Source organism: Protomyctophum bolini (genome assembly GCF_963924005.1).
Source record: "Protomyctophum bolini genome assembly, chromosome: 15".
NCBI lineage: Eukaryota > Metazoa > Chordata > Actinopteri > Myctophiformes > Myctophidae > Protomyctophum > Protomyctophum bolini.
This window is the reverse complement of record NC_137876.1, coordinates 17,201,563-17,216,301: the sequence shown is the minus strand read 5'-3', so window position 1 is coordinate 17,216,301 and position 14,739 is coordinate 17,201,563. Positions and strand designations below refer to the sequence as shown.

At 44.5% G+C, this 14,739-nt stretch overlaps 1 protein-coding gene across 1 annotated transcript in view; it reads left to right on the top strand.

Annotated features, from left to right (window-relative positions):
* The window catches only part of dnah1 (dynein, axonemal, heavy chain 1), a gene marked incomplete at both ends in the record, with an annotated part of 92,162 nt that overhangs the window by 31,335 nt on the left and 46,088 nt on the right, over positions 1-14,739 (top strand). Inside the window, 15 exons of the mRNA XM_080784242.1 lie at positions 28-177; positions 1,075-1,161; positions 2,185-2,371; positions 2,731-2,822; positions 4,619-4,773; positions 5,137-5,314; positions 5,903-6,097; positions 6,501-6,620; positions 6,921-7,082; positions 8,011-8,118; positions 8,586-8,726; positions 9,054-9,214; positions 10,641-10,798; positions 11,755-11,928; positions 13,971-14,149. Coding sequence (XP_080640368.1) covers positions 28-177; positions 1,075-1,161; positions 2,185-2,371; positions 2,731-2,822; positions 4,619-4,773; positions 5,137-5,314; positions 5,903-6,097; positions 6,501-6,620; positions 6,921-7,082; positions 8,011-8,118; positions 8,586-8,726; positions 9,054-9,214; positions 10,641-10,798; positions 11,755-11,928; positions 13,971-14,149 — 2,247 coding nt within the window. The remainder of the gene's footprint in view (positions 1-27; positions 178-1,074; positions 1,162-2,184; positions 2,372-2,730; positions 2,823-4,618; positions 4,774-5,136; positions 5,315-5,902; positions 6,098-6,500; positions 6,621-6,920; positions 7,083-8,010; positions 8,119-8,585; positions 8,727-9,053; positions 9,215-10,640; positions 10,799-11,754; positions 11,929-13,970; positions 14,150-14,739) is intronic.

Genomic DNA, 14,739 nt, shown 5'->3' with positions numbered 1-14,739 from the left:
GCGTGCTTCGGCCGTCTACCTCCACAGGCCCTGTTCCGTCCTGTGGCCATGATGGTACCGGACTATGCGATGATTGCAGAGATATCCCTCTACTCGTTTGGCTTCAGCGATGCCAAAGTCCTCTCCAAGAAGATCACCATCACCTTCAAGCTCTCCTCTGAACAGCTCAGCTCTCAGGTAGGAACCCAGAACACTTCTATGCCTAATAAGTATGTAACATGTTGGTATGTACGTTTAACATAATTTATGCAGCAAATCTGACTTGGTGGGATGTTGTAAATTGAGCTGGCAAGAAGAGACAAGAGTATTTGCATAGCCTATGTATTTCATAGGGCTGTATTTTGCGTGTCTTAAAGGGACACTTCACCCTTTTTGCAAAAAATATATATGTTAATGACGTTTAGAAGCTTTAGATCACTTTCCTGGGGGTATTTATGTGTGTAATATGTGGTTTTAGATATTTTAGATTGTAGCAGTGAGCCTGTTGTCTCTGATGTCATGGACACTGGTCTCACTACCTTCCTGGACTACAATTCCCATAATTATTTGGTGCACTGCTCCTCCTTGTGGATAGGGGGGAGAGCTGTCTTACTGAGACAACAGGTAGTCCAGGAAGGAAGTGAGCCCAGTGTCCATGACATCAGAGGTTCACTGCTACAATCTAAAATATCTAAAACCACATATTACACACATAAAGACCCCCAGGAAAGTGTTCTAAAGCTTCTAAACGTCATTAACATATATTTTTTTGCAAAAAGGGTGAAGTGTCCCTTTAAGTACCAGGTCTTATTCCCTAACTTGAGTAAACTAAAGACCTGGAGGCGTGATCAATGCTATTTGGCCACTCAGAATAGCCAAATGGCATTGATCACGCCTCCAGGCTCAAGTTAGGTAATAAGACCTGGTACTTAAGACACGCAAAATACAGCCCATACAGTTCAAGGATATGGAAAGAGCAGCTGTGAATGTATAGAGGATTAATGGGTGATTCTTAATGTTGGGACCTTTCTGTAATTATGATATAAAATATAGATACTATTATGTGTTGACGTGGCTTGTGTTTTTAAAATGCAGGATCACTATGACTTTGGTATGAGAGCTGTGAAAACTGTGATCTCAGCTGCTGGAAATCTGAAGAGAGAAAATTCCGACGTGAATGAGGTGAGGTCGTATTCCTGTTTTGTTTTGTTTTGTTCTGTGCTCTGAAGTACTGTAGCTTCTATTGAAATCTTTAAAATGCATGAGAAAAGACTCAGTCCTTGTTCAGCCAACCTGGGTTTGAATCCGACCCCTGTCTTTCTCTACACCACCAACACTGCCGCCATCAGAACCAGTTGTATTGTCACTTCCAGTCGTAGTAGTCGTAGTAAATGATAAATGATTAATTTACACACACGCACATGCACATGCACACGCACACACACACACACACGCACACACACACACACACACACACACACACACACACACACACACACACACACACACACACACACACACACACACACACACACACACACACACACACACACACACACACACCGATGATGGGGGAAACCATGCAAGGCACCAACCTGCACATCGGGAGCAATTTGGGGTTCAGAGTCTTGCTCAAGGACACTTCGACGCAAACTCTGGGGGAGCCCGGGTTCAAACTGGGAACCTTGCGGTTGCCATCCGGCTACTCTACCCCTGAGCCACCGCCACCACTAAAGTAAATAAGTAAATGTATAATAAATATATATGTATAATACATATTAACCAATGTTGCCGTAAATAAGTAAATGTATGATAAAACATAACCAACGTTGACGCGGTCCGTGGCGACCCAAAGGCCGCTCAAACGCCATGCCGGACGTGCGTCTGGTCCCTCCGGAGACCCGGTAGCTTTGCCCACGCCGGCCTCGGCTCGCCTTATTGCGGGGCCCGCACCACGCCGCGTCCGGCCGCTTGTCTCTGGGTCCCGGTCGGAAACCTATATCTCTGAGGCCCGTCCGCCCGGACAGGGTCGCCCTACAGTACGTGTACCCAACTCCAGAGGGTCCGCAGGGGGTTCAATGCATGTCCCCAGCCCGGGCCTGCCGGGGCGCCCGGGGGTTCTGTCGCCTCGAAAAAGGGCGAAACATAACCAAAGTTCTGAATACCTGCTTGTACCAGCTATACTGTTCTTTCTTGACCCCACAGGAGGTGATCTGCCTGCGGGCCATCAGAGACGTCAACGTGCCCAAGTTCCTCCAGGACGACCTGAAGCTCTTCAACAGCATCGTGTCGGACCTCTTCCCCGGAATCAAAGAGGAGCCCGTCGACTACGGCACCTTAGAGGAGTCCATACGGAATGTCTGTGCCCAGAGAAACCTCAAAGACGTGGACGGTCAGTGTCTTAACTGATTTGTTTGTCCCTATTTTGGGCAGAACAAGGGAGACCTTTACTAATCGCGTTTCAGGTTCACCCAGCTACTGACTGGCTGGTCATTATGGTTATGTCGGAGTCATGCCGAACTCCATGTATGGTATAGTTGTGTCCGAGTCATAGTGACGCCCGCCGGCCGACCCATTAGCCATTTCCTTATAGGATAGCAGATCTAAAAGCTCACAAAGAGTTGCTTCACAATGCAGTGTGAGCTTGTATTTTGGCAATTATTGAATAACCGTGTAAATAATAAATATCTCTGTTCTCTGTTGAGGCTGCATAGATGACAATATTGCGATTGTGTGTCTTCTACCTGACAGGATATGTTACTAAGTGTATTCAGTTGTTTGAGACCACTGTGGTCAGACATGGTCTGATGTTGGTGGGGCCGAGTGGATCTGGGAAAACCAAGGTGAGTGAGTGTCTCTTACCCATCCATCCCCATGTACTGTAGGGGTCGCTGAGCAAGTTCCAGGGGGTCCACAGCTAAATGATAGTCAGGAACCAAATGGACCCTTATGGGTCTGTAACTCTGAAAGTGTATAAATGGAACCAAATGGACCCGTTAGGTTCCATTTGTATACTTAACAGTGATTTTACAATATAAATTGGGGTCCCAGAGATATAGAAATGCCATTAAATGGGGATCCGTAGCCTAATGCATGAAACTGGGGGTACTTCAAATCCAAAATTGGTTGAGAGTCACTGCTACCTAGAGCCATAAAAATCTTCTCTCATGGGGGTCCGTAGCATAGCATTGTGGCATTGTGACGATTATGCTGAACAGTTGCGAATATCTAAAATGATTGCGATTAGACGGTTAGCCTACAGTATGTCATAATAAGTGACTGGCCTAGTATTCACCATGTTTATGTCTAGTTCAACAGAAGTGATATATTACAATGTACAGTGTAACTGTCGATAAGAATATCACGTACTGTATTTAAACTGCTGCTGGGCAATGGGCTATATGCATGCACGCCATTTTGAAAATAACTTGGGCCCCTTCCCTATACTTCCTTCACAGGTGTTACCAACTTACCGCTGATACTAATGAAGGCAGCTGTTCCATTCTGGTCAAACAGAGTCAGGGTGCTGCGATTGTGAATGTTGGCCGCTCACTGGAAACACTCTGTTACGCCAGTGGGTCTCAAAGTGTCCTTGAATGGGTTCCAAATGCGGGTGTGTGACTCTGAGAATGTACAAATGGATTACGGGTCCGGGTTATGGGGGAGGGTCCTTGGAAAAGAAGAAGTTTGAGAACCACTGCACACCCTAAATGGAACAGAGCCTTAATTTGTGTCAGTGGTAACACCTGTGAAGGAAGTATAGGGAAGCGGCCCGGAAGTAGGAAGAGTCATTCTGTGTGCATATAGTCTCGCCTAGCCAGACAACCAGCCAGCCAGACAAGATTCCACAATCTCCGAATTTCCGTTCACGAAGATATATTTTAAAATATCTTTACGTTTTATTTTTGTATTTTCTTTTCCTGCTAAGCAACAAGCTATATGTGCTTAGATGATTTCTATTTATATTAGAATACATTTGTGCGACTGTAGAGACGAAACGGAAGTGGGGAAGAGGCTCCACTGCCGCTTTATATTTTACTCATGCCGGCTCTTCCGTTGGTCAAGACTGTATGATTTGGAAATTGCGAGAGTCAACAGTCTGGTAATGACAGTGCTGTCAGTGTTGCTTTCGTCGACTAAAACTAAGACGAAATGTTTTCGTCGACTACCTATTTTCACTGACAAAAACAAATGGAAACTAAATGAAAACTAAGCTACGATGACTAAAGACTAAAAAAAAAAGAAAAAAGACTAAATATACTGGCAATTTCGTCGACAAATAAAAACTAGACTAAATGTTAGGAAGGGACTAGTGGACAAGAGATCCAGTATAAGTCATTTTACACTTGGTTGCATGCTGAAAATAGCTGATCTACAGTACAAGCTCACAACGCGTCGCAACGCTTGTAGATGTAGGAGCTTGTAGATCGGCTAAGTGTAAAACCGGCTAAGTGTAAAAACACTCATTACGACGGCATCAAGACCCGCCAAAATACATTTTAGTCGACTAAATCAACTGTAGATTTAGTCGACTAAAATCTTATGACATTAAAGTCGACTAAAACTAGACTAACACTAAGACATTCCAGGTGACTAAAATGTGACTAAAACTGCCAAAAACAACACTGTGTTGTGACAGTGTTATGAGATACTAGGAGCGGCCATGACGGCTCTGGAGGGCCAGCCCTCGGTGAGTGGCGGCGTGTACCGAGCAGTCCAGACGTACGTCCTCAACCCCAAGTCTGTCACCATGGGACAGCTCTACGGCCACTTCCACCCGCTCACACACGAATGGTATGGAAGTGAACGTTTTGTTTCATTCTTCATACTTTCCGGTGTCTGTTTTTTATGTGTGAGTGTTTAAAAAGAATGGAAAAATGTAAGGAAATAGGCAAGACGAATGAACCTGGGTTGTTGATAGAAAGATTCCATGTATACCTGGATAAGAGTGAGTTGTGCAGTCATACAGTTGTGAAATGACACTGATAGTTTGCCAAACGTATTCATATTATTAATAATAAGTACGGGTAAGTACAAACACCTCCACTTCTCCATGGAGAATATCCCCAATGTATGACTGGATGAACGGACCATTGTAAAGCGCTTTGAGTACTTATAGAAAAGCACTATAAAAATGCACTTCACCCGTCTCTGCAGGACAGACGGCATCCTGTCGTCTCTCGTCCGCGGAGGCGTGGCGTCCGCGGGCGAGGAGAGGAGGTGGTACATGTTTGACGGGCCGGTGGACGCCGTGTGGATCGAGAACATGAACACCGTTCTGGACGACAACAAGAAACTCTGCCTGAGCTCTGGAGAGATCATCAAACTCACTGACGTAAGGACTTCTTGGGCGTGTCATTGATGGGAGATCTTTAAAACAGAAATGCGTGTCGAAATGTGTTTAAATAGCAGATATACAAGCTCATAAACACCATCCAGGCGTATTTTACAGTTTGCAGTAGACTAGATGTCTGTCTGTCTGTCTGTCTGTCTGTCTGTCTGTCTGTCTGTCTGTCTGTCTGTCTGTCTGTCTGTCTGTCTGTCTGTCTGTCTGTCTGTCTGTCTGTCTGTCTGTCTGTCTGTCTGTCTGTCTGTCTGTCTGTCGCTAATCTTCCAAACCGCTGGACCAATCAGTGCCAAATCACGTATTGTCCACATTGCCATTTAGGCAGTTTTATTTCCATAATAATGTACTGTATGTTTTTTTACTTTTTGAATCGAAGTCAATGGGGCTCTGATTGGGCTGACGCCGTGCCCATAATTTGGAGGTCACATATCATCGATTTGTCTGACTGTCTGTCTGCAGATCCCAGGAGCCACAGGATTCGATTTGAAGTGTATACAACGTTATGGGATTGTTATATTAGTGTCATTGTCGTTCTCTGTCAAGTATCAAAACATTTCCCGAAACTTCCCCCGCTAGTCGATGACCATGATGTTCGAGGTGCAGGACTTGGCGGTGGCGTCCCCAGCGACCGTCTCTCGCTGTGGAATGGTGTACCTGGAGCCCAGTGTTCTGGGCCTCGCGGCCTTCACAGAGTGCTGGCTGAAAACGCTGCCCGAGACCCTGAAGCGACACACCGAGCAGCTCGACTCCCTCTTCAGCACCTTCCTACAGGTATAAGAATATGACACAACTCATGGATTGAAGTCCTCGGGTCACCACGACGGAATTCGGAATTCGATTCAGTCTTTGGGATTCCACAGCAGCAGCAGTACTGTATGTCTTCCATATAGAAGCATCTCTTGTACTGAGAATAGCCGATCTACAGTACAAGCTACAAGCAACACGTTTGCAGCGCGACGTGTTGTGAGCTTGTAGATCGTCTATTCAAATCATGGGATAAAAATGTAAGATAAAAATAAATGTGTGGCATTGGTTAATTGGCATAATGACTCAATTGGGAGAAAAAAGTGGTCAAATATTTGGCTACTACACACATTTTTTTGTGTAAAAGACATTTATGTTCGATATCTTATAGTTTGTCAGGCTCTTTTTCCGTTTTCTCCTCTTTGCTCAGGCTTCCATCACGTTTGTGCGTGAGTCCGTGAAGGAGGTCATCACCTCTATGGACAGTAACCTGACCTTCAGTCTGCTGAAACTAATGGACTGCTTCTTCAGCCCCTTTGCCCACAGAGAGGTGTGTCTGCAACTTACAAATCTCCCGCATTAAAGTACACCGATACAGTGAATAATGCGTTTTACCCTGCTCAAGCACCTGTGAGATTAATCTAGAAGTATAGTGAAAATAACCGATCTACAAGCTTGCAATGCTGTGTGAAGCAACACATTGTGCACTTGGTAGATCTGCTATTCCCACCAGTATTGGGTCCCCGGGGGCAAATGTCCATAATCTCTCTTATTTTGGGTTTCGACCAGAAATGACTCATGGTTTGGGGGAACCACCATTGCTCTAAACAACGTGTTGTGTTGTGTTTAGGTGGACAGACCACGTCCCCCAGAAGACAAGGTGAAACGCCTGGAGGAGCTGCTGGAACCCTGGTTCATCTTCTCCCTGGTGTGGAGTGTGGGGGCCACGGGGGACGCCGCCAGCCGCCAGCGCTTCAGCGCCTGGCTCCGTGACAAAATGACAGCGGAGAAGGTTAGACCGCCAACTCAGGGTCACTGCTTTGAGGATCGCATGCTTAGAATGAACGAATGGCTTAATCCGATCTTTGTTCAGTGAGACACATCTGATCAAAAATGTATAGGCTGAAGCTTGTGGCTTATTATTAATGCCTATCGTTTGTCACATTGTTACACATAACGATTTGTTGATTAATGTAACAAATTAGTCAAATCATGCAAAAAAGAAAATCAACGTTTTTAAGGTCAACCACACCAATGCAACTCAATTGGTGTGGTTGACCTTAAACGGTTTTGTCCCAAGGAGTCCCTACCGGTGTGGTTTGGGCTCAACACTCCCATCCGTTTGTCAACTAATCGAGGGCAGGCCTAGTGTGATTATGATTACCGGTATACGTAATTTTGTTTCATAGATGCAATATTTCCAAGTGTTATTTACAGATGAATCAAAACCGTGTTTGTAATTCAAGTGTAATTGAGTATCCTGAAAAGCACTCTATAAATAAATGAAATATGTTAACATTGACAACTGTTTCCTGGCACACAATGCATACAGTCTCTCCAAAATCCATAGAAAGGGTCATGTTTTTCAACATACAAATGGACTGAAAGGTATAATTCCGCAGGAACAAGCGGAACTAGAAAGGTGCAGTTCTGGGAAATAGCAAGTGTGGCTTCACTTTCCCTCGAGCAGTATGATGATGATGTATCACAGAACACACATAGAAGTCATATAGGGCTTAAAAGGTTTATACAGAATAAAAAAAGTGTATCTGGAATAAACTCGGGCAATTACTATTACAGAAAGACATCAGAACATCACACAGAGCTCAGTGGAAATGAGGCGTTACTGTTAAGTTCTGTGTGTAACTGAGCATATACGCTTTATGCCTAGCTTTGCAATAGTATATTGTGTTCATACTAAATGTATACCTTTCCTGCAGATCAAGCTGTGTTTTCCAGAGCAAGGTCTGGTTTATGACTACAGGCTTGATGATGCTGGGATCAGTAACCTGACGGAGGATGGAGATGAGGAAGACAAGGGGGGGAAAGTAAGCAGATAATAATGCTGAACATTTACACGCAGATATTATGACGCAACAAATTAGTTTTAACGATCAACCGGTGTAAGAAGGATGGATGGATGTAACCAGGGCTGGATCTACCATATGGGCACTTTGGGCATAATCTTCTTTTTTTTTTTTGCTCCACAGACATTTTCCCTGCTAATCCGAATGAAATAAATGGTGTCTAAAAAGATTAGTGTTTTATTGTTGGTCAGAAGGCAGCTGAAAAGTGCAATTGTGTGTAAAGCAGCAACAATGTGCTAGATTGGCTGTCACTCTGCGGGGGGTGGGCGACCGGAAATAGGCCAATATAACGGCATAAAAACGGCCCAAGATGTGCATGTGAAGGGGGGGGGGGGCCTTCGAGCTTCAGTGCCCAGGGGCCTTCAGAGGTGTTAATCCGTCCCTGGATGTATACAGTAAAAGTTTGATTGTCTCTGTGTTCTATATAGGTTCAGTGGGTCAGTTGGATGAAGCACGCCAAAAGTGTGATAATCACCCCAGAAATGGATTACGCTGACATCGTCGTGCCAACCCCAGACACGGTCAGAATGTCCTTCCTCATGGACATGCTGTTGTCCAATAGGAAACCTGTGAGTACTGAATAACAATTGTGTGATTTCGTCGACTAATTTTTTTCGCCGACTACCTTTTTTGACAGACGAAAACTAAATAGAAACTAAATGAAAACTAAGCTATGATATAATATATTGACAATTTCGTCAAGAAATAAAAACTAGACTAAAATGTTTGGAAGGGACTAGTGGACAAGAGATCTAAACTAAATGAGAACTATTCAAAAGACTATGACTAAAAACACTTATTTTGTGTGTGTGTGTGTGTGTGTGTGTGTGTGTGTGTGTGTGTGTGTGTGTGTGTGTGTGTGTGTGTGTGTGTGTGTGTGTGTGTGTGTGTGCCAGGTGTTGTGTGTTGGACCGACTGGCACTGGGAAGACGCTGACCATCTCAGACCATCTGCTGAACAACACGCCTGCTGAATACATCTCGCACTTCCTCATGTTCTCAGCGCACACCTCCGCCAACCAGACTCAGGATTACATCGACAGCAAGCTGAACAAAAGGTAACAGTATATAGGAACGATGTGAAGGGTCTCCGCCTGATTGAACAGAATCTAGTGTACAACAAAATGATTTGGACTCGGTCAACAGTACGGCAAGACCAGCCTAGAGGTGTGCATAGTTGAGCTGCGTGGTTTTTACCATCAAATAACAACATGACAATTAACACAATCCATGCCGAAAAACGTAACCGGTTAATCATTAGTCTCGGCAAGCGCCAATAAAATTAAGTTACGTTAATTCAGTTGTATAGATGTTTTGATCCGATCTAGTCGAAAGGCTACTCACATTAGCTTCGGATGGCTATCTCTTGTTAGCCATAGCACTGGACTGCGCTATCTTTATTTACGCGTGCACCCATATGCTCGCGCACACACACGCTTTCAGTCGCTTTTATCTCCAATTTCCCATCCCAGGCGACATTTCTGGTCAAGCTTATTGCACAGCCACAGAGCATAGCGATCGCTGTAGTGGCGCCAGCCTGAACTTCTCATCAGCTAGTGAGAGATCAACACCTAATCCGACAACACACACACACACACACACACACACACACACACACACACACACACACACACACACACACCACCATTCAGTCAACATCCAGTTCCGGTCGCAGTGTTTTGGATCTTCAAAATAAGGGTTGAACGTGGGGGATATCCTGGCATATAGTAATCATTCTTTAATTAATGCTGGCAGCCAAACGGATCATTGTTGGGGATTTTTATGCTTTTATTGATAGTACAGTATAAGTGGAGAGAGAGATGGGGTGTACGTACACGCAGCAACGGCCGTCGGGATCGGGACTCGAACCCGTGACTTGTTGTCAGGCTACATTGGAGCCTAGGTAGTGCCTAGCGGTCCGGGCCAGCATGTCAGATATTGAGTTAAAACTCAACTTCATGGTCTTGTGATTTGGTGATGATAGAGTGTTTTCAGTCATTGGACATTGTGCATACGCACACATACGTGCACACACACACACACACACACACACACACACACACACACACGCGCGCGCGCGCGGACGGATTAACCCCCATGACGGCCCTTTGGACGCTAATGTTTTTGACATTTTTACAATTTTTAAACAAATTAATTCAGGTCCCTAAAAAGTTGGTTCGAACTGGAACCAAAAAAATACTACCCTGAAGTGGGAACCAAATTGGACGTGTCACTATTCTGGTTGGAAGATAATAACCACCATAAAAAAAGTCACAGAACCAGTTCTAGAACCAAATTATTTTGGTGGAAAAGGGGCCACACACGCACGCGCACACACACACACACACACACACACACACACACACACACACACACACACACACACACACACACACACACACACACACACCTGCTTTATAATAGTTTCGCTATATATCTCGACTAATGACACACGTCACACACATACTTATGCGTTTGTTCCAGGCGTAAGGGTGTGTTTGGGCCTCCTCTGGGGAAGAAGTTGATCTTCTTCATAGATGACGTGAACATGCCCATGTTGGAGACCTATGGAGCGCAGCCTCCCATCGAGTTGCTGCGCCAGTGGATGGACCACGGAGGATGGTACGACAGGAAACACATCGGTGAGAGAGGCCGCGATGACTGCGTCGACTAATACTGTGGCGAAAAATGTTTCGTCGACTAACTATTTTTCACTGACGGAAACTAAATGGAAATGAAAACTGCATAAGCTATGATGATTCAAACTAAGATTAAATATATTGACAATTTCGTCAACAAATAAAAACTAAACTAAAATGTCAGGAAGGGACTAGTGGACAAGAGGTCCAGTTGCCTTTTTTCACTTGGTTGCATGCTGAAAACAGCAGATCTACAAGCTCAAAAGGGGTCGCAGTGCAACGCATTTTGAGCTTGTAGATCAGCTACTTGTAGATCAGCTACTAATTTAGACTGAAGTAATTAAAGCGGGTCATGTTTGCAAATCAATAATACATCAGTATTCTGATATTAAAGGAGAATTCCATACTAAAAGGCCTTCTTACCTTTCTTTGTAGTTGTTACGTCCCCACCAAAGAGGTCCAGGTGTTATTTTGTGCAAAAGCTCCTTATTGGCCATTTCCCCTACCATAAGCCCTCAATGAATTGCATTGAATTGAACGGGAATTGAATGGGGCTATGGGGTGTTGTGCTAATTCGCTTATTTCCATCGCTAAAAAAATTTTTTTTTTATATATCCTCTCTTCATAATGTAAATAATATCCCAAGCGGCACACTTGAATTCCCATTCAATTCAATGAAATTCATTGAGGGCTTATGGTAGGGGGAAATAGCCAATAAGGAGTTTTTGCCCAAAAAAAACACCTGGACCTCTTTGGTGGGGACGTAACGACTACAAAGAAAGGTAAGAAAGCCTTCTAGCATGGGATTCTCCTTTAACCTGAGGGCCACATATTTAAGTGAAGGCGGGGGCCCCATGTGCCCCCCCCCCCCGGACCGCCAGTTGGCCCTCGTATATGATATACTGGCTTTGTGAAACAAGCCTATATGGACCGTCTCTCGTCCCCATTATGCTATACAGGGACGTTCAAACACGTGGTGGACATCAACTTTGCGTGTGCCATGGGGACCCCCGGCGGAGGCCGGAACCCCCTCACGCAGCGCTTCACGCGCCACTTCAACCTGCTGGCCTTCACGGAGATGGACCACGACAGCATGAGGAAGATCTTCTCCACCATCCTGGGCAGCTGGATGGGTGAGTCAGTGTCGCTCGTGTGTTTTTTCCCCCCATTTAGACCATGAGAGGACGCATGTGTGTGTCACTTCATGAAAAATAAAAATGTATCGTGAAAATGTGTGCAAATCTTTGAATATATTTCACAGCGAACATTTTTAACTCTTATCTTTGCTTCGGGGGGTCTTTGACATGAAATAGTTTGAGAACCACTGACATAGAGACACAAGTTTTTCATAAAACTGTCAGGATTTAGAATACATTTAGAATCTGTTCTCAGGTCTTAATGGGTTAATTTAGCTCCACCTGACCTCCAATAATGTGGATCTACCTTTTGTTGTTGCATGAAGACCTTATGTGTCTGTATCTTAGAGTATATAATAATAGAGACGTCACCGGATTTCTCCTACCATCCACTCAGTTCAATAAAGGAGAGATCACACCAATATGATATAACACTGTTTATTAGAAAGGAATCTTTTGGCAGCATTGGAGCGGGCAAAATAACAAAATGTTTATTGCAAAAGATTGTTTTGGCGATTAGACTCCATGAGCATTTTATTTTAGCAGGCATAAACTCCCATCTATACTCCCATTTGTGAATGAACGAGCTTTGACAGCGCGGGAACGGAAACGACGTAGGTTATTATGAAGCTGAAGGCCGAATGGAATGGTTATAGGGTCTTCCGTATTTGCTCAAAAGCGCATGAGGCGATTTCACTCCTCCTTCCGGGTATAGGAACAGAGTGCATTCTGGGATGGATTGGGCCAAACACGTGAACACATTGCGCCGTTTGCACGCGTTCACGTATGTAACAGCGTTCACGTGTCATTGCCCCAATAACCTGAACGTGCGCAATGATGGTCAATGGCCCAGCGCTGGCTCGAGCTGCAATACCAAATCCGGCCACTATGTCCATTTCGCCAGGTCAGGGTTTCCTCTCGGTGACGTCTCTTATTATATTTATACTCTAAGGTCTGTATCTGTCCCATACTTGTTCTTACACTGTGCTAGGGAACTGGCCCTTATGAACACTGCATCTGCTGATACTGTTATGTTAATCTCGCCTCATGGCGCCATGTTTATGCAGTGGTGGAATATGTACTACAGTACATTTCTTTACTTGAGTAAAAGTATCAATATACTGCAATGTATAGAAACACTCTGTCATCACCAGTAACAGTCTGGTAATCAAACTGTACTTGAGTAAAAGTACAAAGGTATTGGCATAATACTTACAATACTAAAAGTAACATACACAAGGAATCATATCATATCTTTACAACATTTGGGCTGCAGTGGGTAATTAATGGTTTGTAATAATGATTCAAACGACAAATGAAGGAGCGTGCCACACACGCACACGCACACGCACGCACACACACACCCACCCACTTCTTTATTAGGAATAAGCCCTTGAGATGAACCATCTGGTTTTCATGTGACAATGCATTTAATTCTCTTCTACGCTAGTCTAATCTGTGTGTCATCACCAGAGGCTGTGCCAAGTGTGCCAGGCTCTGTGTGTGTGTGTGTGTGTGTGCCTTTGTGAGCAGATTGGGTCTGGTGAGACTCTGTTGCTGTGACGTTGCAATCTGTTTGTAAACGCCCCTTGGAAATAATATCTTCCACACTGAAGACTAATATCTACTGTACGCATTTATATTAGTCTGGCCATGCCACGCTATAGTGCCAGCCAGTGAATATTGAATTGCCATGTTCAGAATCGATTTTGTTTTAATAATTGTATGTATTTATTATTTATTGTCAGAAAGACTGACTGACGTCATCTGGCTGCATTGAATTGAACTTTCCATCGTCTATATTGTTGAGAATTGCTTTAAAATGTTGTAGTATAATAAAAGCAAAGTAAAAAAAAAAAACGCAATACATCGCAATATCGAATCGCAATATATTTAAGAATTTAGGTATCGATATCGTATCAAATCGGGAGGTAAGTGAATCGTCCCACCCCTACTGAATATTGTGTGTGTGTGGGTGTGTGTGTGTGCGTGCATGTGTGCGTGCGTGCCTGCGTGCGTGCGTGTGTGCGTGCTACCAGAGGCTGTGCCAGCCATCCAGCCACTGAATGGGCCTCTGGTGGACGCCACCATCAGCGTCTACTCCACCATCACCTCCCAGCTCCTCCCGACACCGGCCAAGTCCCATTACACCTTCAACCTCAGAGACGTCTCCAAGGTGTTCCAGGGCCTTCTCATGGCCGACGCAGGCACCGTAGAGGTACAGTTGAAGCTGTACTTTCAGCCATCATGCAGATCTGAAAATGTTGCCGTTTTGCAAAAAATCACAGAAAATAGCCAATCTACAAGCTCCCAATGAGGGTCTGTCTGTCTGTCTGTCTGTCTGTCTGTAAAAAGAGTATGTTTCTTTTAACACTTATGATGCTGCCAGAGTTTGTCAGAATAAAGGCGCTCGAGTGCCAAGCAGATGAGGCAGATTTTACTCTGAAAAGCCCTGCCTTCCATTTCCCTCCAAAACCGGGAGGTTATAATGTTCCACTACTACCTCGCGCTACCTCGTCTGAGCTCTCTCTAGAAGCGTTAATATTCCATAGATTCCGAGATACGAGCAACATTTGTCGGCCCGTAAACAAGGAAGTGAACGGCTGTGCGCATGATGCGCAAAACATGTCCAGGAGCTGTGTGCAAGCCGGTGCATGTTAACTAGCAACGGGAGCTGTCAAAAAAATGGATTACACCCGTTTTATATCATTATTAAAAAGGAGCTAAAGATACCTATATGCGTCTTTAGCACCCCGCGGTTTTTATTAAGAGGACGTGTGGAAGTGTGGACACGTCTTTAGCACACGA